The sequence below is a fragment of the Aedes aegypti genome, chromosome 1 (genome assembly GCF_002204515.2).
Source record: "Aedes aegypti strain LVP_AGWG chromosome 1, AaegL5.0 Primary Assembly, whole genome shotgun sequence".
In the NCBI taxonomy this organism is placed as follows: domain Eukaryota; kingdom Metazoa; phylum Arthropoda; class Insecta; order Diptera; family Culicidae; genus Aedes; species Aedes aegypti.
In genome coordinates, this window is record NC_035107.1 from 217,662,225 (window position 1) to 217,685,473 (window position 23,249).

Consider the following 23,249-nt stretch of genomic DNA (forward strand, 5'->3'; position numbering starts at 1 on the left):
GAATCGTCTCATACAAAATGACAGTTCCGTTCACTCTCGTTTTTCCGACTTTCCCGGTGTATATCCTAGAACTTTAATACACACGAACACGTCGGAACCCTTGACGAACAAAATGGAGAAAGAATCATAAAAATCCGTTGACCCGTTCGTAAGCCATTTCGTGACATACAAACACCACTCCATTTTTATTTACATAGATAGATGACATAACATTTTGATAATGTATTCTAATACCAAATTGGTCAGTCAAAAAGGTGACTCCCAATGCCGAAAACAATTTGAAAATTACTCGATTTCTGTCAATTTGTATTTTGAATGTTTTAACTTCAGCAATAGTACTTCATTCGTTCAATACATTTGCGCCATTTAGAAGAACAATTTGAGTTTTACTTAGTTCGCAACATGTCCATCAAAAATCAATTTCAATTACGAAAAGATTCTGGACCGACCGGGAATCGAACCCAGACACCTTCGGCATGGCTTTGCTTTGTAGAAGAAAAAATCTCGCGAAACTTTACTAAAGGACCTATCTAACATTGAGAGGCTCTCTTTGTTTACTTTCTCTTTAATCAATAACTGAGTCACATTAACCTATTCTGTTGCGATTTTTGTATTAAACGCTAGTCAAGGAAACTGCCTTTCGATCTGTAGTGAAAAACTTTCACTACAGAACATTTTGTCTGTTCTTCGGTAATGCACTGCAAGGTGGCATTTTTTTTTCGGTTGTCTCACGCTTTTTGCCGGTATTCCAGAAAGGTATTTTCAGGGATTTTTTTCACGAAGCCCTATGAATTCTAAACATTATTGGATACCAGATACCAGCCAATATTTTTTTTAATACATTCATCTAGGTACCTTTCCTTTTCCTGGAATTCTCTGAGACTTTTTTCGAGGATATTGCATATAAAACACAACTTTATGAATCGATCCAAAATTTCTCGCAAAATAAATTTTAATATGTTTTTTTTTTAATATTTATCTAACAAATAACACCGACATGACTGATTTTAAAAAAGCATAAGAAAATTCCATAAGTCTTGGTATTTATTAATGACTTACATGCTTACTCTTCGGAAGTATTCTATGAAAACTTCATATTAAGAATCACTTCAATGTATTTTTAATAAACGTTTACCATAAGATGAATTTATATCTTCCTTAATCTTTTTCCGGTATTTTTCTTAAAAATATTTGTTTCATAAAGGATGAAGAGAATCAAGGATTAACTTGAACAATTCATCCATAGATTATAACATATATTTAAAAAAAATCAAGTTACTTCAAAATTTCTTTTTGTAAAATTTTAAGAACCTCTTCTGAAAAAAGTTAAAGAAACATTTTCAAAGATTCGTTAATGCATTCTTCACAGACTCTTCGTTAAATTACATAGAAATTTTTAGGGGATTCTTTCAAAAAGTTTATCCGTAATTTGAATGTATGAACTAATTTCTTCGAGGGTTTGTTTAAGTAAACATTTGAAATTTTTGAAGCGTGGTGTTCGCACAAGCCTGTCGATCGTAAAAATCTTGGTTCGATTGCAGGTTGCCATGGAAGCTATTTTGTTTTCAAATTTTAGTTTCTTTGGACAAATTTAAGAAATTCAATTCAATTTCTTTTGGTGATCTATTTAGCTGAGTGTGGATATACTATCGAAAAATTTCAAGAGAAATTCCTTGCAAAAAATGCTGTTGTTTTTTTTTTTTCAGAAATCTTTGTTGGAAGTTCTATTGAACAACCTAAAGCAGTTCTGGTGATATGTTTAGGGAGAATATCTTGTGTATTTCCGAAGAAGTTTTGTGGTGCATTCCTGAAGATGCTATTAGAATGATTAGTGCTTGAGATTTACAAGAAATCCTTAGAAAAAGTTTGAATAAATTTTCGTACAACTCTAGAATGATCCCAGAAAGAATATTTGCAAAAATAAATCTTTATAATCAAATGCTTGGAATAAATTATAACTTTTCTTCAAATATTTTTTCAGATGCAAACATACGACAAATTTCTTCATTCCCAGAATATTATTATTCAGGAACTTCCTTCTCCAAGAATTCATCCAGGAATTCTTTCAGAGATTCCTCCAGGAGATTTCAGGATCAAGGAATTCCTTCAAGCTTTCATCCACGGATTCATACAGAAATAATTCAAACGATTACTCCAGAGATTATAATTACTAAAGCAACTTCAGGAGGAATTCCTGGAGGAACTCCTGGAAGAATCCATGAAGGAAAATCTCTGGAGGAACTCGAGAAGGAATTCTTGAAGGGATACCAGGAGATATTTCTGGAAGAACTGCTTGAGGATCCCTAGCAGAACTCCTTTGGACATCCTTCGAGGAACTCTTGGAAGAATCGCTCTGGAGAAACTCCTCAAGGAATTCTTGAAGCTACTCCTGGAAGAATTCATGAAAATAAACCTAGTGGAATTTCTGAAGGAACTCCTGTAGAAATCCTTGAAGGAACCGTTGGAAGAATCCATGGAGGAACTTCTGGAGGAATATTTGGAGAAATATTTGGAAGTATACCTGGAGGAAATCTAGAAGTTCTTTTTGTACTTCCTCCAGGAGTTCATTCAGGAAAATCCTCAAGGAGTATTTCCAGTAATTACTCCGAGTGTTCCTTCAGTTATACCTCCAGGAGTTCCTTAAGGAATTCCTTCGGAAGTTCCTTTAGGATCTCTTCCAGGAGTTCCTTCAGGAATCATTCCAGTAGAACCTCCAGGAATTTACCCAGGAGTTCCTCCAGTAATACCTCCAGGAGTTCCACCGAGGATTCCTCTAAGAGTTTCTCCTGGGATTACTCCAGAAGTCTTCCAGGTATTTCTCCAGGAATTCGTCTAAATATTCCTCCAGGAGTTCCTTCAGAAAATTCTCCAGGATATCTTCGGAAATTCTTCCACGAGTTCCTTCAGGACTTCCACCAGGAGTATCTTTAAGAGTTTTTTTCTGGAATACCTCCAGGACTTGCTCCAGGAATTTCTAAGAAAGTATTCAAAAGCTCCTTCAGGAATTCTGCCAGGAGTATCTTCAAGAATTCCTCCAGAAGTTCGTTCAGAAATTCCTCCATGAGTTCCTTCAGGACTTCCTCCAGGAGTTTCTTCAGGGATTGCTTCCGGAGTTTCTTCAGGAAATCCTCCAGAAGTTCCTTCAGGAATTATTCCAGGAGTTGCTCCACGAGTTTCTTTACGAATTCCTACAGGAGTTCTATCAGGAATTCCTCCAAGAGTTTCTTCAGTAATACCTCCAAGAGTTCTTTAAGGAATTCCACCAGGAGTTCCTACAGGCAAATCCTTCAGGAATTCTTTAAAGAGTTCTTTCAAGTATTCCTCCAAGGGTATCTCCAGGAATCCCTCCAGGAGTTGCTTTAGTAATATCTCAAAGAATTCCTCCAGGATTTTTTCCAAGAGTTCCTTTAGAAGTTTATGCAGAAGCATCTCAAAAAAATCGTCCAGAGTTTTTTCAATAATACCTCCAGGAATCCTTTCAGGTATTTCTCTAGGAGTTCCTTCAGAAATTCCTCCAGGAGTTCTTTTAGGAATTCCGTCAGGATTATTCACAGAAAGTTCAAGAGTTGCCTTGGGAATTCCTCCAGAAGATCCTTCAGGCATTCTGCCAAGAGTTCCTTCAAGATCATCTCCATGAATTTTTCCAGGAGTTTTTTCATTAATACCTTCAAGAGTTCCTCCATAATTTTGTACAGGAATTCCATCAGAAGTTACTTAAGGAATTCTTCCAAGAGTTTTTTCAAAAAATTTTCCAGAAGCATCCCAAATAATTCGTCCAGAGTTTCTTCAGTAATATCTCCAGGAATCATTTTAGGAATTTCTCGAGGAGTATCTTCAGAATTTCCCCCAGGTGTTCTTTCAGGAATTCCTCCAAGATTATTCACAGGAAGTTCAAGAGTTGCCTTGAGAATTCCTCCAGAAGTTCCTTCAGGCATTCTTCCAAGAGTTCCTTCAGGAATTCCTCCAGGATCATCCCCAGGTTTTTATTCAGGTGTTTCTTCATTAATAACTCCAAGGATTCCTTGAAGAGTTCCTCCATAATTTCCTACAGAAATTCCTTCAGAAGTTCCTTCATGAATTCTTTTAAGAGTTCTTAAGGATTTTTTCCAGAAGCATCTCAAATTCATCCAGAGTTTCTTCAGAAATACCTCCAGGAATCCTTTTTGGAATTTCTCTAGGAGTTCCTTCAGAAATTCCCCCAGGAGTTCTTTTAGGAATTCCTCCAGCATGATTCACAGGAAGTTCAAGAGTTCTCGTCGGAATTCCTCCAGAAGTTCCTTTAGGCATTCTTCCAAGAGTTCCTTCAGAAATTCCTCCATGATTATCCCCAGGAATCTTTCCAGGAGTTTTTTCATTAATACCTCCAAAAATTCCTCCATAATTAGCTACAGGAATTACTACAAGGTTCAATCAGGAATTCTTCCAAGAGTTTCGTTAGGATTTGTTTACAGAAGCATTTCTAATGATTCGTCCAGAGTTTCTTAGTAATACCTCCAGGAATCCTTTCTAGAATTTATCTGGGAGTTTCTTCAGGAGTTACTTCAGTAAATCCTTCAGGAGTTCCTGTAGGAATTCCTCCAGAAAATACTTCAAGAAGTCCTCCAGGAGTTCATTCAGAAATTTTCCCAGGAGCTCTTTCAGGAGTTACTTCAGACAATCCTTCAGGAGTTCCTGTAGGAATTCCTCCAGAAAATCTTTCAGGAAGTCCTCCAGGAGTTCATTCAGGAATTTTTCCAAGAGTTCCTTCAGGAATTCCTTCAGGATTCCTCCTGAAGGTACTCTTGGATGAATTTCTGAAGTAACTCCAGGAAGAATTCCTGAAGGAATTCCAGGAGAAATTTCTGGAGGAAATCTTGGGGGAATTTCTGAAGGAACACCTGAAGAAATTTCTGAAGGAACTCCTAGAAGAACTCCTTTTTTATCTTTATTAACGAGATTTTTAGCCCTGGGCTAGTTCATCTCGGGACCAACGGCTTCACTTCCCTTCCGAAGGAAGTCGTCCCTGAAATTTTTGGTGACTATCTCGGGGATGGGATTCGATCCCAGGTCCTCGGCGTGAGAGGCGTGTGTTCTAACCACTACACCAGGTCCGTCCCCAGAAGAACTCCTTAAGGAACTCATGGAATAACTCCTGGAGGAATTCCTGAATGAACTTCTGGAGGAATTCTTGAAGAAATTCATGGACGAATTTCTGAAGGAATTCTTGCAGGAATTCCTGAAAAGACTCCTGGAGGTATTTCTGAAGGAACTCCTGAAGGAATTCCTGAAGGAACTCCTAGAGGATCTCGTGATGGAACATCCGGAGGATTCCGTGATGGAACATCCGGAGGATTTCCTAAAGAAACTAATGGAGAAATTCCTGACGAAATTCTGTAGGACTTCCTAAAAGAACTCCTGAAGGATTTTTGAAGGAACTTCTGCAGGATATTCTGAAGGAACCATTGAAGGAATTCCCATAGGAACTCCTGGAGGAATTCCTGAAGGAACTCCTGAAGCGATTACTGAAAAAACTCCAACAGGATTTCTTGAAGGATCTTCTGGAGGATTTCCTGAAGGAATTCCTGAAGGAATTCCTGAAGGAACTCCTTGAGTTATTACCGAAGCAGTTCATGGAGGGTTTTATAAAGGAACTCCTGGAGGATTTCCTGAAGAAGCTCCAGAAGGATTTCCTGAAGGAACCACTGAATGAATTCTTGTAGGAAGAAACTTCTGGAGAAATTCCTGAAGGAATGCCTGGAGGTATTCCTTAATTAACCCCTAGAGGAATTCCCGTAAGAACTCCTGGAGAAATTCTTAAAGGAACTCTTGGAGAAGCTCCTGAAGGAACTCCTGGAAACTTTCTGAAGGAACACCTGGAGGAATTCCCGAATGAACTCCTGGAGAAATTGCTGAAGGAACTCTGGAGGAATTCTTGATAAAACTCCCAGAGGAATTTCATCAACAACTCGTGGAGAAATTCCTGTATGAGCTCTTGGAGGAATTCCTGAATTAAGTCTTGGAATTCCTGAAGAAACCTCAGGAGGAGTCCCTAAGGTAACTTCTGGAGGTGTCTAAAAAAAATCTTGAAGAGATACCTAACACCTGGAAGTACTAGTGTAGGAATTTAAAACTCTGTTAATCGCAATTACAATTTTTTGAAAGCATTTCCAGAGATCGAGACAATCGAACAAAAGCCAAAGGATTACCAGAATCGATAACCCCGCAATTAATCCTGAAACTACCCGTTTCATCAACATTCTCAAGTAATTTACAAATTCTATTCCTGCTAAAACATTTTCACTGCACTTTTGCAATAATTTTAAGGCGAAAAAACTATATGTCATCGTTTTGAATTTAGTTTTACTGCTGAAAGTGATTTACAAAATACTATGTAGTGTTGATTGCTTAATAACTTTGGGTAGAGGCATTTATTTCGAGCTAATTAAAATGAACGTTGATCTTGAATGATCCTAGGATCCACAGCTGCAAGAATTTCCGAAATCGCTTCGACAACCAACAAAGATATGTTTTGTCAAAGTTTGACTTCCGACTATTTCAGGAGGGTTGATGTGCAGGTGTTATGGTATCTGAATTCCAAATGTAATGTTCTATGAATAAAATGTAATGGTCTATGAACAAGTTCTCCAAACCTAATATTGTTATATTTGGTGTCATTTTCAAGTTATTTGCCCAAAGCACTGTCCTCATTTGAGGACGCAGGGCGCTAACGGGTTAAATAGATCGATGTTTCATTGATTTTTGTAAGTTTTTGATGAATTTTCTTGCATCTTCCCCATTCTCTTGAATACACTAAGTACCTCAACCAATTTGGATGTAAATCCATTGAATTTAAAATGTTCAAATCTCATCAATATCTATCAAACGATGTCAAAACTAGAGAATCTTTAAACTTTTATGTCGGCACCCAGTACTACAAAGGTTAAAGAGGCTATCGATTACATACTTTCGTCTTTGAAACAACTCACTGAAACTTGTCGAAGAACAACAGCGAAGGAATAAGAAATTATTTTGTTCCTAACGATTTATCAATTATTTGTAAATCGGTATTCATATTTCAGCCAATTTGGACCACTAGGAACTGAAATGCAGACCTTCAAACTTGGACACTTTGTTTGGACGGTAGCATTTGGCTACTAACTTTTATCACTGGCTGTATATTGGTGTACATGTTTTGAAAATTAACATTTTTTTCTCTTGAAACTTCATAAATGTAATTCATAATCATTCATAACGAGTGTTCAGTAAAAAAGTGAGGATGATTTCAATGTCTTTCTGTAATTAAAGTAAAACGCGATGTAATATTGATAATGTTTCGGAAATGTATCTCTTTTTGACGTTACGTACCAACTTCTCAGCTTAATGTTCTTATGCGCATTTCCACAGTTATCAACAGAGAGCTTTCTTTGCCAATTTGCCATTTTTGAATGTATATATCGAATGGCAAGCACGAAGATACAAAATTCCCTTTACGAAAAGATCCCCGAACGGCGGAATTGGAACCCACGACCCTCAGCTTGGTCTTGCTGAAAAGCTGCACGTTTATCGCTACGGCTATCCGTGCTCCCTATATCTCGTTACATCATGTTCGTCTTTCTCATAATTGACAATCAACTGTCCCAAATTGACTATTACACATGTCTAACGGAAAAAAAAAAAGCCATTGCGGCTTCCAATCCCCTCTCAACCTTGCCACTTATGTAACCAAGCAAACGATAATCCAACTCTATTAGCACAAGATACACAAACTATTTTCACTGACCAAACAGTCGCTTGCAAATGGAAATAGTTGTCGAAAGTCGTCTTCCATTGGGACAATTTTCCCATAATACGAGGGGTGGCGGCTCTCTATGCCAACTGCATTTCTTTCGGCTGCTCCATACATCCTGTGCATAACTGGACTCTTCGAAACAGGTTGAACATTTGTCTACATGGAATATAAACTATTGCGGTAAAACGACGAGTACGATGCTAAAACTATTAAATAATGGACATACTTCGAATGAATTACACCCGATGGGTAATCCCCCCGAGCATAGTTGCTCTTAATTGAAAAAAAAGTTTTACTTCTGCTGAATGAGGTGATTAAGATCTGACTATGCATCTAGTACGGGAAACCAGTATGGAGACGAGCCTGTATGAATTCGTTGGAATTGAACAAATATCTGGGTAAATATTTGTTGCCCACATGAACATTAGTATTGTGATGTGGTAGTTTTTTAAATATACCGTAAACTGGGGGGAAGTTGATCACTTTTGAGCGTTTCTATGCTATAATTCCTAGTGAGATGCATGTATTAACATCCAAATATTTTTAAAACCTGTACTGGTTGAATGTTTAACGAATTTTACAAACGAAATTTTGGCGAATTGTTATCGTAATAACAAAAACAATTTTTGGAGTTCAAAAAGTGGTGTTTTTGATTCCGGGGTGAAGTTGATCAATTACTGCGATAGGTTTCCTAAAATAAAGAAGTATGCTATTCAATAAATTTGGGGTCTCTGAATCTGAATCAAGGCTTGAAAATCTTACAACTTATTGATAAATCGGGTAATTTTTTAATTGAAAGTTGTGAATTACAGATTACACCACATTAAACGCCTAAAAGTAGGCAATTTTCTTTGAAGTTAGCAACCCTCTTGCAAAAAGATAATTTTTTCTCTAAAATAAGAATTTTTATCCTCAATACAAATTCGAAACTGGGTACACAAAACATATCTGAAATGTATGAAACAGTTTATTAAAACTGTAGCTTTGTATAGCCGTGGAAAAAGTCGATTGTTTGGAGAAGAACCCTTCAACAGTTCATGAAACATTTCCTAAAAAATCTGTTTTTCCATGAAATAATTACCTTGAATGCCAAACCGATTTTATGAAAATCAAGAGTAGCTATCAGGTAATGCCACAACTCAGAAATTGTGATAATTGAAATCGTCGCATAGCTCTTATAACAGTCTATACATGTGGGTACGGGAATGATCAACTTCTCCCCGCTGATCAACTACACCCCGAATTACGGTACCCATATTCCCTTGCTTCTGAGAAAAGGAAGCATTGTGTAGTAGTGTCATTACTAATACTGTCTAGTCGAAATGGTTTTGAATAATTTGTAATTTAAATGCTATTCTGATTACTCCTGTCTTTTACGTAAGATTAGAGTCTTCAATGTTAATTGTCGTCAAGTCGTAACAAAATTAGGCTGTTTAGTAGTAGTTCTAGTTAATTTTAGGTCTTTACATTCAAGAAAAAAGTCACTTTTCTTGTCTGTTCAACAATTTCTGGGAACTAGCAAGTGTACCATAATGATCTATCTCAGCGTCTTACTTTCCATAGTCATTTTATAGTGGATATTTAAGAGTAAAGTTACCTTAGACTTCTATTACAGTCTCCTACAAGATTCACTTTTCGGTGGCAAATGCAATACTTCACAGCACCTACTTCATACCTGTAAATTTTGCGAAAATGAAGCTGGAATCAGATTATTTATACCATTGTTACAAAAGAGGTATTCTTATTATGGCAATGTAAAAACCATATTAAAATAAGATTGTCGCCACTTATTTCTACTCAGTAAATCTACTAGTAATTTTCCTCAGAGTAATATTCCCTACGTCGAATGTCATAACGATAGACACATCGCTAGCTAATAGTAAGAGTGGCTATGGATCATTCAGGTAAGCAAAAGGCAAACTGATCGTCACCAATAGTATTAATGTCCACTTCGAATAGATTAATTATTTGAAATGGGCATCAATTCCATCAATGATGCAGAATGTCCGTTGGATCACATCCGATGTATTATTGCGTCTATGCCATATAAATTATGACGCGGCTTTAAGCAAAAAATGCAAAAATTTGATACCACCACTACAGGTTACGCCTTTGGTTTCCATCATATGGGCTAATGGATTATGCTCTCCCATCGCGGCAAGGTCGCATAACCAAGGGGAGGGAATTGTCTAAAAAATAAGACGATTTTATGTAGTAACAAGTCTCTCCTTCTGCTTTCTCGATAAAAAGCCCGACCTTAAGAAAACCTTGTTCAGAACCTTAAAAGGCCGTTGATCTCAAAACATGGCATAATATAATTTCATGAGCCTATATAAGTATAAATTTTGTTCATAAACTTTCGACAGATCACTAGTTGTAGAGCTAAAGACCTGTATTACAAGAAGGTTTTGAATAACCGATGATATATGACGATATTAACGACTATTTGATCTCAAAACTTGGTAGAACCTACCTTCATGAGCCTGTATGGATATAATATTAGTTCAAAAGGTTGTGGAAACGACCGATGACCTGTCATCTAAGTAGTTCGCGTATAACTAAGGTGAAACAGTTTGGAATCAACTTCTAAAATTGCACTAAAACTTCAAAGGCACAAATCTCGCGAAGAAAGCATCCAACAACAGTGCACTTTTTATTTTGGCTTTGTGCACTAGCAGAAAGCTTAAAATAAGATCAGGAACGTTTGCCAACTACTTCTCCAGTTTTGTGCCTTTGAAAACGTGAATAGGGGGGGAAGTCGGCCATTGTGACGGCCATCTTTAGATTCCGAGATGTTTTACCTTAAACACTCGGTGTAATCAAATTTTGGTAGAATATAATTTTATAAGTCGGTATACGTATCAACGTAAACGTATTCTTCATAATCCTTCTAATCTGGTTCCATTGGAGTTAGTGGCTGACCTAGAATGTCATCATGGATATTTACGGGTGAAAAGATCTGAATAATGATTTGTTAACTAATTACGGTCTCTTTATGTTTGCCTTCAGATTCACCCATCTGCAGCACGCACCCTTCCAGTACGTCATCCAGATCGACAACACTTCCGATGCACAACGTATGGGCTTCGTGCGAATCTTCATGGCCCCGAAGAACGATGAACGTGGCCAACCGATGCTGTTCCGAGACCAGCGTCTATTCATGGTCGAGATGGATAAGTTCCTGGTGGCACGTAAGTTTTGCGAGATGATGACCTTTCCCCTTGACTCAAGCTAATCCAAACCCCGTTTTGCAGTTCGTCCCGGTGCCAATCGCATTCGACGCCGATCGAACGAGTCCACCGTAACCATTCCGTTCGAGCGGACCTTCCGTAACCTGGACGATAAGCGACCGGAAACGGGCACTCCCGAGGAGGAAGCCTTTAACTTCTGTGGTTGCGGATGGCCCGCCCACATGTTGGTGCCCAAGGGTCTACCGGAGGGTTTCCCGGCCGATCTGTTTGTGATGGTTTCCAACTACGAGGACGATCGGGTGGTTCAGGATCTGGTCGGAACTTGCAACGACGCGGCTTCGTACTGTGGAGTGCGCGATAGGCTCTATCCGGACCGGAAGGCCATGGGTTTCCCGTTCGATCGGCTGGCCCGGACCGGAGTCGATAGGCTGTCCAATTTTGTGACGCCCAACATGGCTATCCAGTCGGTGAACGTCATCCATATCGATAAGACCGTGCCCAGGACTTAGGAGGATATTGCACTGTTAGATGATTTTATGTGAATTGAATAATAAAAATTTAATGTGAAAATGACTTTATGAAAATATAATTCAAATGCAAAAACTGTTTTGGTTTTAATAAATAATATCTATCCAAACACCATCATATAGCTGTAGTCGTACTTGAACGCGCAGCAAAATCATGCTGAGAGTAGTAAGTTCGAGTTCTAGTTCGGTTGTAGAAGTTTACGCAACAAGTTGTAGAATAAACACAAGTTGTGGCGCATTTTACGCACAGCTCGAACGAGACTACGACTGCTGCCCAAGCCACGATGTCAAAATCTTCATAGGAGATCTGAACGCTCAGGTTGGCCAGTAGGAGGAGTTCAAACCGATTAGTGGAAAGTTCAACGCCCACCGGCTGACTAACGGAAACGGCCTACGACTGATTGATTTCGGCGCCTCCGAGAATATGGCCATTTTAGCACCTACTTCCAGCACATACACTACCCACCATAAGTATGGAATCGCGTATTACAACACTCATACTCAATATTGCAGCACCTTGAAAAGTTTAGCATCACCTAAAATGAATATTATCTCGTGATTCTGAAGTGCTAGATCAATGTATTTTTGAGGTCATCTTAAAAAAATACGTCTTTGAGCCCCTGCGATTTTTTTATTTTTGTTGAAAAAAATGTTATCACTGGATTTTGGATGATGTTAAACTTAAAAGTGCTGCAAAACTCAGTATTGCAACGATTCCATACTTAAGGTGGATAGTGTACACCGATACACCTGGAGATCACCACAGCACACAGAATCACAAATCGACCACGTTCTGATTGATGGACGGCCTTTCTCTGACATTATCGTCGTCAGGACCTATCGTGGCGCTAACATCGACTCTGACCACTATCTGGTGATGGTTGCGCCCAAATCCGTCGTCAACTACGTACAGTACCGACGGCCGCCCCGGTATGACCCCCGGTACGTAGGACGGAGTCGACGGAACGATTGGTTCGACGAGGAATGTAGGCAGATTCTGGAGTGAAAGGACGCAGCGTGGGCGGTCCTGCAGCATGGACCCGGGAGAACGTGGAGCGTTATAGACGGAATCGGCAACAGCAGACCCACATCTTTCGGGAGAAAAACACCGCCTGGAGGAGACGGAATGCAAGGAGATGGAACAGCTGTGCCGGTCTCAAGAGACAAGTAAGTTCTATCAGAAGCTCAACGCATCCCGCAACGGCTTCGTGTCGCAAGCGGAGATGTGCAGGGATAAAGATGGGAGCATTTTGTCGGACGAGCGTGAGGTGATCGAAAGGTGGAAGCTGCAACATCTGAAAGGCGCTGAGAGCGTAGGCAATGAAGGACGGGACAATGGAGGAAATGGGGACGTCGGAAATCAACCAGTCCCAACTTTGAGGGAGGTTAATGATGCCATTCACCAGCTTAAGAACAATAAAGCTTCTGGTAAGGATGGTATCGGAGTTGAACTCATAAAGATGGGCCCGGATAGGCTGGCCATTTGTCTGCACCGGCTAATAGGCACAATCTGGGAAACAGAACAGCTACCGGAGGAGTGAAAGGACGGGGTAATATGCCCCATCTACAAGAAAGGTGACAAGTTAGATTGTGAGAATTTCCGAGTGATCACCATTCTAAATGCGGCCTACAAAGATCATCTTATGTCGTCAGTCACCTATGGTAAATGAGTTCGTAGGAAGCTATCAAGCGGGCTTCGTTGACGGCCGATCGACAACGAACCAGATCTTTAGTGTACGGCAAATCCTCCAAAAATGTCGAGAATACCAGGTTCCAACGCATCACCTTTTCATAGATTTCAAGGCGGCATACGACAGTATCGACCGCGTAGAGCTATGGAAAATCATGGACAAGAACAGCTTCCCGGGAAGCTTACGAGACTGATAAGAGCGACGATGGAAGGTGTGCAAAATTGTGTGAAGGTTTCAGGCGAACACTCCAGTTCGATTGGATTCCTCCGGGGACTACGACAAAGTGATGGACTCTCGTGCCTGTTGTTCAATATTGCGCTACAAGGTGTTATGCGGAGAGCCGGGCTTAACAACCGGGGTACGATTTTTACGAGATCCAGTCAACTTGTTCACTTCGGCCGAACATTTGAAAAGGTGGCAGACATGTACACCCGTCTGAAACTCAAGGCAACAAGAGTTGGACTGGTGGTGAATGCGACCAAGACAAAGTACATGCTAGCTGGTGGGGCTGATCGCGACAGGGCTCGCCAAGGTAGCAGTGTTGCGAGGTGGTCGACAAGTTCGTCTACCTTGGATCCTTGCTGACGGCTGACAATAACGTTAGCCGTGAAATACAGAGGCGCATCATCAGTGGTATCACTTCTTCTTCTTCTTTCTGGCGTTACGTCCCCACTGGGACAGAGCCTGCTTCTCAGCTTAGTGTTCTTATGAGCACTTCCACAGTTATTCACTGAGAGCTTACTATGCCAATGACCATTTTTGCATGTGTATATCGTGTGGCAGGTACGAAGATACTCTATGCCCTGGGAAGTCGAGAAAATTTCCTTTACGAAAAGATCCTCGACCGGTGGGATTCGAACCCACGACCCTCAGCATGGTCATGCTGAATAGCTGCGCGTTTACCGCTACGGCTATCTGGCAGTGGTATCACACCGGCGCCAAATGTACCATGCACAAAACGCTCGTAAGGCCGGTAGTCCTCTACAGGCATGTAACGTGGACGATGCTCGAGGAGGACTTGCAAGCACTCGAAGTCTTCGAACGTCGGGTGCTTAGGACGAAATTGGAGGTGTGCAAGAAAATGGTGTGTGGCAGCGAAGGATGAACTAAGAGCTCGCCCAACTCTACGGCGAACCCAGTATCCAGAAGGTGGCCAAAGCTGGAAGGATACGATGAGCAGGGCATGTTGCAAGAATGCCGGACAGCAACCCTGCAAAGATGGTGTTCGTGTTGGATCCGGTTGCTACAAGAAGGCGTGGAGCGCAGCGAGCTAGGTGGGCGGATCAAGTGCGTATCGATTTGGCGAGCGTGGACAGAACCGAGGATAGATAGATGCGGGCACAAACCGAGTATTGTGGCGTGAAATTGCTGATTCAGTGTTATTTGTTTGGATGTTAACTAAATAAATGAATGGTTATCTATGCATACCTCCAATAACAAGACTGAAAAGTATTCTGAACGGTTCAAAGGAAATTTCTAAAGATAAAGACTTCTTGAATGATATTAACTTTTGCAATGAACATTCTTAGAAAAAAAATTTGATGTATTTTCAGAATAAAATTCCTGAAGAAATTCCTTGTTGGATTTTTCAGGTGTAACATCATGTAAAAATCTCAGCTAAAAATCTGAAAGGATCTATTAAATTATACTTAAAATAATTTCAAAAAGAGCTCTTGAGAAACTAACTGTTAAGAGATTCTATAAAAATCCACAGAGAATCTCTTATATGAACCTCTGCATAAAAAAACTGCTGTGCCAAAAAGAATGTCTTAAAAAATAACAAAGAATTGTTACAATTAAATCGCATTCTGGAATCTGTGTGGCAGAGTTTCTGAAAAAATATTAGGAGTGAAGTCTAAAGAAATTCTGTAGGACGGTGAAGTCAATCGTTTCAAGGCAAGATTGGTAGCTCAAGGTTTTAGCCAACGATATGGAACCGACTACGACGAAGTATTCGCGCCGGTGGTCCGTCAAGCAACATTCCGGACACTGATGTCAGTAGCGGCGAAGCGACGAATGGTTGTCAAACAGCACGATGTGAAGACGACTTTTCTGAATGGAAACCTTGAGGAGGAGATTTTTATGCGGCAGCCTCCCGATTATGCGGTTCCTGATATGGAGAACAAGGTTTGCCGATTGAAGAAAAGCATATACGGCTTGAAACAGGCAGCGCGAGCTTGGAACCACCGACTCAATGAAGTGCTCGAGGAAGCTGGATTCAAGCGATGTGAGTCGGATCCCTGTTTATACAGCAGACAGGTGAAAGGAAAGAGGTGCTATATCTTAGTCTACGTGGATGACCTGATTGTCGCAAGCGAGGAAGAGCGGATTATCAAACCACTGGAAGCAGTCCTGCGACAGAACTTCGAAATCAGTAGCCTTGGTGATGTTCAGTGGTATCTGGGCATCGAAGTAGAACGTGATGAAGCAGGAGATTTCTACCTCAGTCAACGGAGATACATCAGAGATGTGGTTGCATGAGCCGGACTGGAAGATGCCAAACCGTCTAACATTCCGTTGGACACTGGATATGGTAAACAAACTTATAACGACAACATTCTCCCGGACAACAAGCAGTATCAAAAGCTAGTAGGCCAACTACTGTACATCACAGTCAACACCCGGCCTGATATAGCTGCAGCGATCTCCATCATGAGCTGGAAAGTATCCTGTCCCACCCAGCAAGATTGGACGGAGTTAAAACGAATCGTTCGGTACCTGAAGGGAACCATCGAATTGAAGTTAAGGCTGAGCAAACATGATGACCACTCAAGACTAGTCGGATTTGCGGATGCGGACTGGGCAGAAAACCGTGAAAATCGAAAATCATATAGTGGATTCATCTTCAAATTCAACGAAGTAACAATCTCTTGGACCTGTCGCAAGCAGACATGTGTTTCCCTATCGACAGCTGAAGTAGAATTCGTCGCGCTTTCGGAGGCCTCGCAAGAAGCCCTGAGGCTGAATCGGTTGCTTACGGATTTAGGAGAAAATTTGCCCAAAAACGAAGATAATCAAAGTTATCTCAAGATGCTGGATTCTGAAAAATTCAGTAACAGAACGAAGCATATCGCAACCCGGTTCCATTTTGCCAATGATTTGAAGCAGACAGGAGCGCCTTGATTCAGCTTGTAGACCCATTTACAACCAATGGCACGCCGTCCGGCAGGCAGATCCACCAGGTCCCATGTTTCGTTGGAGTTCATCGAATTGAGTTCCTCTTCCATCGCCTCTTTCCATTTGCGGCTCAAGGAACAGGATGTTGCTTCCTTGAAAGATTTCGGCTCCTCCTGAAACAGCGGACCAGCCATACACACGTACCTTTCCGGTGGTAGACCTTGATTCATCCTTGCAGATCTTCGGACAACAACTTCATCTTCATTGGGTAGCTCTTCAATGTTTTCCGGATCGTTCCACACGTCATCATCGTCGGACTCTTCAATGTCAGGATTGCCAGATTCATCACGTTCCTCAGTGCTCACCAGGGGATTATTGATTGGAGGAACCACAACGAGATCTTCCACTTCATTTTCATCCACAGGCTGACTGCTCTCCAGGAACTTGACATCGCGACTAATAGTGACTTTTCCACTTCTTGGATCCAGCAAACGATACGCTTTTGAAACTTCGCTATAACCAACAAACTTGAACTTGATTGCTTTGCTGTCCAACTTACCCCGCTTCTCACTCAGAACGTGACAAAACACATCCATTCCAAATCGTTAAATGTGCCCCAAAATAGGTTTCTTTCCGAACCATCGTTCGTACGGTGTTCCAGGGATTGATCGTTAAGGTAGTCGGTTTTGCAGGTAGTTTGCTGTCACCACCGCTTCACCCCAGAATCGATGATCCATGTTGGCGTCTATCAGCATACAGCGGGCCATTTCAACCAAATACCGTAATCCGGGGGCAAATTGATCACTATTTCACATCTTTTTGACATGTTTTCCTTTGGAATTCAAAAATTGTCAAATTTATTTCGGTAAAACAGTACTTCATTGATCTCTATCAGTATATGTAATCGACTTTTTAATAAATAAAATTTATAATTTCATAAAATTAGTTTTAATATCAAAAATTAAAAATGACATATTGGGGTTAAATTGATCACTATATAATAAAGCATATTTTAGAATGTAAAATTTTCCTATCTACTAAATTTAGATCTTGTGAATCTGAAAATGACGTCAAAATTCTTACAACTCGTGTATATCATCATTTTATTGCAAAATATAACTTTGTAAATCTGCACAATACGCCTAAATGTATGCAATTTCCATTGAAATATGCACGTTTTTCAACAATAAACAGTTTTTATGGGCAAAAAACTATTCTTGAAATGTTGTACGATTTCAAAAATGAGTTCAGCAATTCACACTGAAGCTTACACAACATTTTGAAAACTTAAAGTTTACATGCAGACTGAGTACCAGCGGATTGTTTAGTACCGACATTTCCAACAGCATTGCTAACACCTTCAAAAACTGTGAATATTTCTATGTAAAACTGACTTCATTAAAAATGAAATAGTTCAAAATCATCATTAGACATCTATAAACGAGAAAACATGGAATGTCTGTGATGGCAACGAAGTATTAAGCATGCTTGAAGGGAAATGCTATTTGGTACCGACGTGATCAAATTCACCCCAGTGATCAATTTGCCCCCGGATTACGGTACCTGTTTTTGCGCTCGGCAACGCCATTCTGTTGCGGACTGTACGGCGCCGTGAATTGGCCAGCATTCCCGTTTTGCTTCAGATATGCTCTCATATGCTTGCCGGTGTACTCACCTTCATTGTCGGATCGAAGGATTTTCGGTATCTTGTTGAACTGAGTTCTGGCCATCTCTACGTATTCTTGCAGCTTCTCAAAGGCTTCCGATTTCTTCCGTAGTATGTAAACGACTGTATATTTGCTGTAGTCGTCCACAAATATCAAGAAATATCGTTTTCCGCCAATAGTCTTCGTTCGCATCGGTCCACAAATGTCGGTGGGAACGAGCTCCATCACCTCCAACGTCGTCGATTCGGAAGCTTTCGGGAACGGTTTCCTCTGCATCTTACCTTGAATACATGCCTCGCAAATTTCCTTGCAATTGCACCCTTTGACGTTAACTCTTTGAACAAGGTTCTTCAACTTCATGACAGCATCACAATCTCTATGGCCAAAACGCCGATGCCAAGCGTGGACGCACTCACCAGCCGACGTCACCAAAGATGCAGATTCCCGGTATTGCTTGATCACGAACAAACCTCTTTCGACCTCGGCTACAGCACCAATCGTCCCGCTACTGGAAATTTTAGCATGTTCTTCCTCAAACGACACGACAAAGCCTTTCGTTGCCATCCGCTTGACTGAGAGGAGGTTGGATTTCATCTCAGGAACATACAGCACCGATTCCAGCGTTAACACTCGGCGGTTGCCTTCACCTGGGAGGGAGAAACCGATACAAAATTTATGTACGTCATAGTGAGCCGAGATTCTGCTGTCACGAACTGTCACTGTGAGCCCAGATCTTAAGGAATGGACAAACATGAAAAAAGCGCGTAATTGATCAAAACATATTTTTGCATTTCAACAAATTTGACAACAATCGGTTGAAAATCAATTCTTGCACACCCAAAAGCAATGCTACGATAGCACCTTTTAATTTGATCGAATATAAAGTACTGAAATACGCATCTTTTTACTCTTTTCCAATCAAAATTTAAATTAAATGCACATAAACCTATGGCCCTTTTTCCAAGTTTGTCCAGAAAGATCGCAGAAAAGAAAACTAGCGATTTTTTCTAAGCCTGCCTTGATTGTCGTTGGTGTGCGGAAGTTATCTTGCAATTTGGAAAAGTGTTGTTCAATATTTCGTTTGTAGTATCTGTGCCTCCCTCCCACGCCTTCACCATCGAGCACTGCTAACTTACCAGTACCGCGACCTTTTGATTGTGCCTTCATGCCATTAGCGACCCAAACAGCTTCCAGAACTGACTCGTCCAGGTGATCAAAGAATTCGCGACGATCACAGATGTGGCACGTTGCTCCGGAATCCAGGATCCATTGGTCCTCACGCCTCAACGCATTTCCGGTACAGAACGCCCAATTTTCGTCCTCGTCATCTTGCTGCACCACACTGTTGACTTTCTGTTGCCTGGTTGCTTTCGGAAATTTCTTCTTCTCTACCTTCCATGCCTTAAATTTCTCACAATTTACCTTCAAGTGGCCCGACTTCTTGCAAAAGAAACACCTATTGAAATTCGTCTTGGGTCCAACTTGCAACGCAGCTTCAGATCCATCGTCCGAATTGATGCGACGCTCCCGCTTTTGCCATTCATCGATCAGCTTCCCCTTCACTAGGTTCAACGTAAGATCTTCCTCTAACCTTGCCTCCAGCGCGGTCACAAGAGTTTCATATTCTTCTGGCAGACTGCTAAACAGGATGGATACCAGCCACTGATCATCGAGAACTTTTTCGGGTTGCAGACCATTCAGCTTCTCGAACAGCTCCGTCAGAGCCGAGATGTGGGCTTCCATGTCCCCGTTCTTCTCCAGACGCATTCGACAAATTCTTCGCATAACGGACATGGAACTTCTCGAGTGTTTCCCAAGCTTCGCGAGCGGATTTGGCCTTCCTAATGTGAACCAGTTGATTGTCGTCCACGGCCAGTCCAATGGTCGCCAACGCTTGTTCATCCTTCGACGTCCAGGCAGCAGTTACCGGATCGGGTTTCGGATCCTTTACGGTAGCCCATGTTCCTTCCATCATCAAGAGTAACTTCATGCGAGAGCTCCAGTTGTCGTAATTGGTCCCGTTCAACTTCGCAAACGACTTTTCCATCTTCGTGTTTCTGCTCTTCTGTTGAAAAAATCTTCAAACTTCACCGATCTCGATTCAGGTGCGGCCCAAAACCTATTGGCAGTCAGAGATCGATCGGGGCAGGAACAGTAATGAAACACATCTATCTTATGGAACAGTTGGAATGAGAATGAGTTTATTGTAACATAATTGAACATTAATTCTATCAAACTTCAATGACTGCTTAGATTCTCCAGGGAGCTGCGTTGCAACTCCAATACATAATCCACTATAGCTTGTATTTACGATCTTGCAAAAATCGTTGCTTCTACTCTAGTACTATAACAGGCCTAAAGAAACTAATAAGGTCTACCGATGTCACTCTGGTAGACTTTTGCTAGATGTGTGAAAATGTTTGATAAATAAACAAACATGTGAGTGTAATTGTCACAATTATTTTCCCTAGTTGTAACATACGTTTAACCACAGAAGTAGCTGATGTTAAATAGTTATCACTTTACTTTCACCGTGTCGGAAACAATGCACATAAATCCAGCAAGGAGTTTATCATTCTTAGTTTTTATCCCAACTTTCTTTTGCATACCTACAGTAGCACTGTCAGCTATCCTCCAAAAGTGTTACCACCAGAGCAGAACACTTCAGCATAAAGAATTCTCGAGGAAGATTTCCCCCGAACCAAGTTGGCTTGCGCTGCGGACATCCTCTTCCGCTTTGTGTTATTTCCCAAACGAAAACAAAAGTCCTTCCTGTTGGCGAAGGATCAGGAAATGTGGGACGGCCAACAAGTAACGAGTGACAAGACAAGTTGAGACTGGAATTTTTCCACGATGCTGAAACAGTAAAAGCTAACAATGAACGCCTCTGCTTTTTTCGCTGTCAACTTCATAATTCGCCTTAGGAATATGTCAACACGAGCTGTCACAGCCACTTTGCGGGGAAATCCAGACACATGAGTGCCAGACTAGACCGGAATATTCTAAACTTTCGATATATTTAGTGCCCGTTGGTAAGTCGTATTGGTATTGGTATTCTCACTGAAACGAGGCCGCCAACGGCACATATAGTTAGAATTCCAATTTTATGTCAATGATCGCAGTGTCAGAAGAAGTCTGTAAGTCGCAGACGAAATATGCCTTACTAGTGATTTTTGAGTATTTTATTATTTTTTTGCAAAAGTGAAATGAAGTGTCGAAGTTCAATTAGTAGTTTTTCTTAATATCAATATTCAGGATGAAATTTTGGATGAATTATTCCAAATTATTCCTATTGAATTTAATGTTACTATTTTTGAGTATTTTCTAAAAAAATCCGAGGAGAAATCCTTATTAATTTTGATGACCTGAAAGAAATTTTTAGATCCATAGTGTGATAATTTTGAATGTGTCCTTAAAGTATACAATGCAGAATTTCTGTAGGAATCAATAAAAGAGTTTTTCTCAAAGATATATCTGAAAAAAAAAACCTTTCCAAACCTCAGCTTCACATTCCATCGAGACACAGGGAGCTTAGTTTGGCTTTTCCTCCTTCCCTAATCTCTAGCAGGAAACAGATTCCCAGTGTGAAAACTTACCGATCCAACGAGATGGCCACCAGGGTGAAAACGGACGACGCCACCGACATGTTGGCCATGAAGTTGTTGATGGTGCAGTAGACGGCTCCGAACGGCCAGTCCGAGTTCAGCATGAAGATGAAGTTGAACGAACAGTTGAGCGAGGACATCAGCAGATCGGCCACACTCAAATTCAGCAGGAAGTAGTTGGTCACGGTGCGCATCCGGCGGTGGGCTGTCGTCGAGAAACCGAGAAAAGCGGAGAGAAAAGTTTTTTTACTCGGCTGTGGCAGATGTTTCATATATAGGGGAACTGGCGGTAATTTGCCCATGAGGAACAGGGGTTTTTCGCTGTTTTAGTTGCAATTTTGTGCGATTTGCAAGGTCATTTCTAAGGTCGATAAATAACCAAGGTTCTGAAACTAACGACGAGAGCCAACGTGTGCACTGTCATAGTTTGTATTACATGCAAAAAATATGTAAAATATGTCCTTAAAAAGCTTATTGAAGAACCTAAACTTTAATCAACTCGCGGGGCAAAACGCCCACCCCTATTTCATAACACCAAAACAGCCGTTTGGATCTTTTGGTTTGAATTCAAATTCTACCAAAAGTAATGCCGCGTTGAAGTTACGCAAAAAATTGAACCTAACAAATGTACAATTTTCGCATCAGCATGTGTACTTTTATTGAACGATAACATCTGAACAAACGCCCGGATGTATGCAGCCTAAAAGCAAGCATGATTGTGTGCGTACGTTCACTGCACGAGTAACGTCGAACTCAAGCAGGGCGTTTTACCCCGCAAAACAATACATATGCAGTTAAGGCAGCATCCGTTTATTACGTAACGCTAAAATTGGAAGTTTCTGACCCTCCCCCCTTCGTAACGCTTTTTGTATGGAAATTTTCAAAATGTTGTATGGGTCGTAATGCTCGAGCATACCCCCACCCCTTCGAGCATTACGTAATTTGTGCATGCCGCCTAAGCAAACATTTTTTGAAAAATGGATTTATAATCTCTAAAATAGCTAAAATTGATAGCTGTTTCTACTATCTGATAGAAAACATGTTTGTTTATTCGACCATGACCCTATAAGGAGCATAAAATAATATTTTTCACATCTAAAATCGCTGCTTTCCTTAACATGGGCATATTACCCCCAGTCCCCCTATGGAAAAAAAACGCTGGCGTTATGAGGAAAGCCAGTTGGGTTTATGACGGTTCGGTTGGTGGTTTCAACAGTACATCTATATATGGATTGTAAAGATGATTCAGTCGGATGCATTAGAGTGGGTGCAGTCTCTAGTACAAGATTGGGTTCTCAACTGCAACATCGGTGAAACTTTTTGGTTTAATCTGTTAAGAGCATGTGTTATATAAGGCAAAAGTGAAATGAGTTCATCATGCGGTTTCAGATGAACAATGACGATTTAAACCTATCTATGGTTAATGAGAAGGTGTTGTGGTCAACAAAATGCACAATCAATTTGAACAAACACATAAAATGTTTATGGTCTGTTTCACAACAATTCACCGTTTACCAGAATACCATTTGCCAGAATGTATCAATCGCCAGAATTCCAAGAAATGTTTTTCTCCCCGATATCGTTATTTTTAATCACAAAAAATCATATCACGATAACTTTTTTTAGTTTCGGTATTTCCGCACCATTTTTTTAGGTTCTTTCTTTGGAATCAGTGTCGATATA

General features: G+C 40.7%; 2 protein-coding genes and 1 long non-coding RNA gene across 3 annotated transcripts in view; 2 read left to right on the top strand and 1 right to left on the bottom strand.

Moving 5' to 3' along the window:
- The window catches only part of LOC5564622 (phenoloxidase 2), a 69,475-nt gene extending 57,913 nt beyond the window's left edge, over positions 1-11,562 (top strand). Inside the window, exons 4-5 of the mRNA XM_001648918.2 lie at positions 10,778-10,959; positions 11,023-11,562. Coding sequence (XP_001648968.1) covers positions 10,778-10,959; positions 11,023-11,468 — 628 coding nt within the window. The 3' untranslated portion in view covers positions 11,469-11,562. The remainder of the gene's footprint in view (positions 1-10,777; positions 10,960-11,022) is intronic.
- Positions 1-23,249, bottom strand: part of LOC23687834 (tachykinin-like peptides receptor 86C) — a 468,956-nt gene that overhangs the window by 266,342 nt on the left and 179,365 nt on the right. Inside the window, exon 4 of the mRNA XM_021857584.1 lies at positions 21,558-21,771. Within this exon, the coding sequence (XP_021713276.1) occupies positions 21,558-21,771 (214 nt within the window). The remainder of the gene's footprint in view (positions 1-21,557; positions 21,772-23,249) is intronic.
- LOC110681542 lies at positions 1,413-1,952 on the top strand. The gene is made up of 2 exons (XR_002503252.1): positions 1,413-1,637; positions 1,707-1,952. It is a non-coding gene; the product is annotated as an uncharacterized LOC110681542 (long non-coding RNA).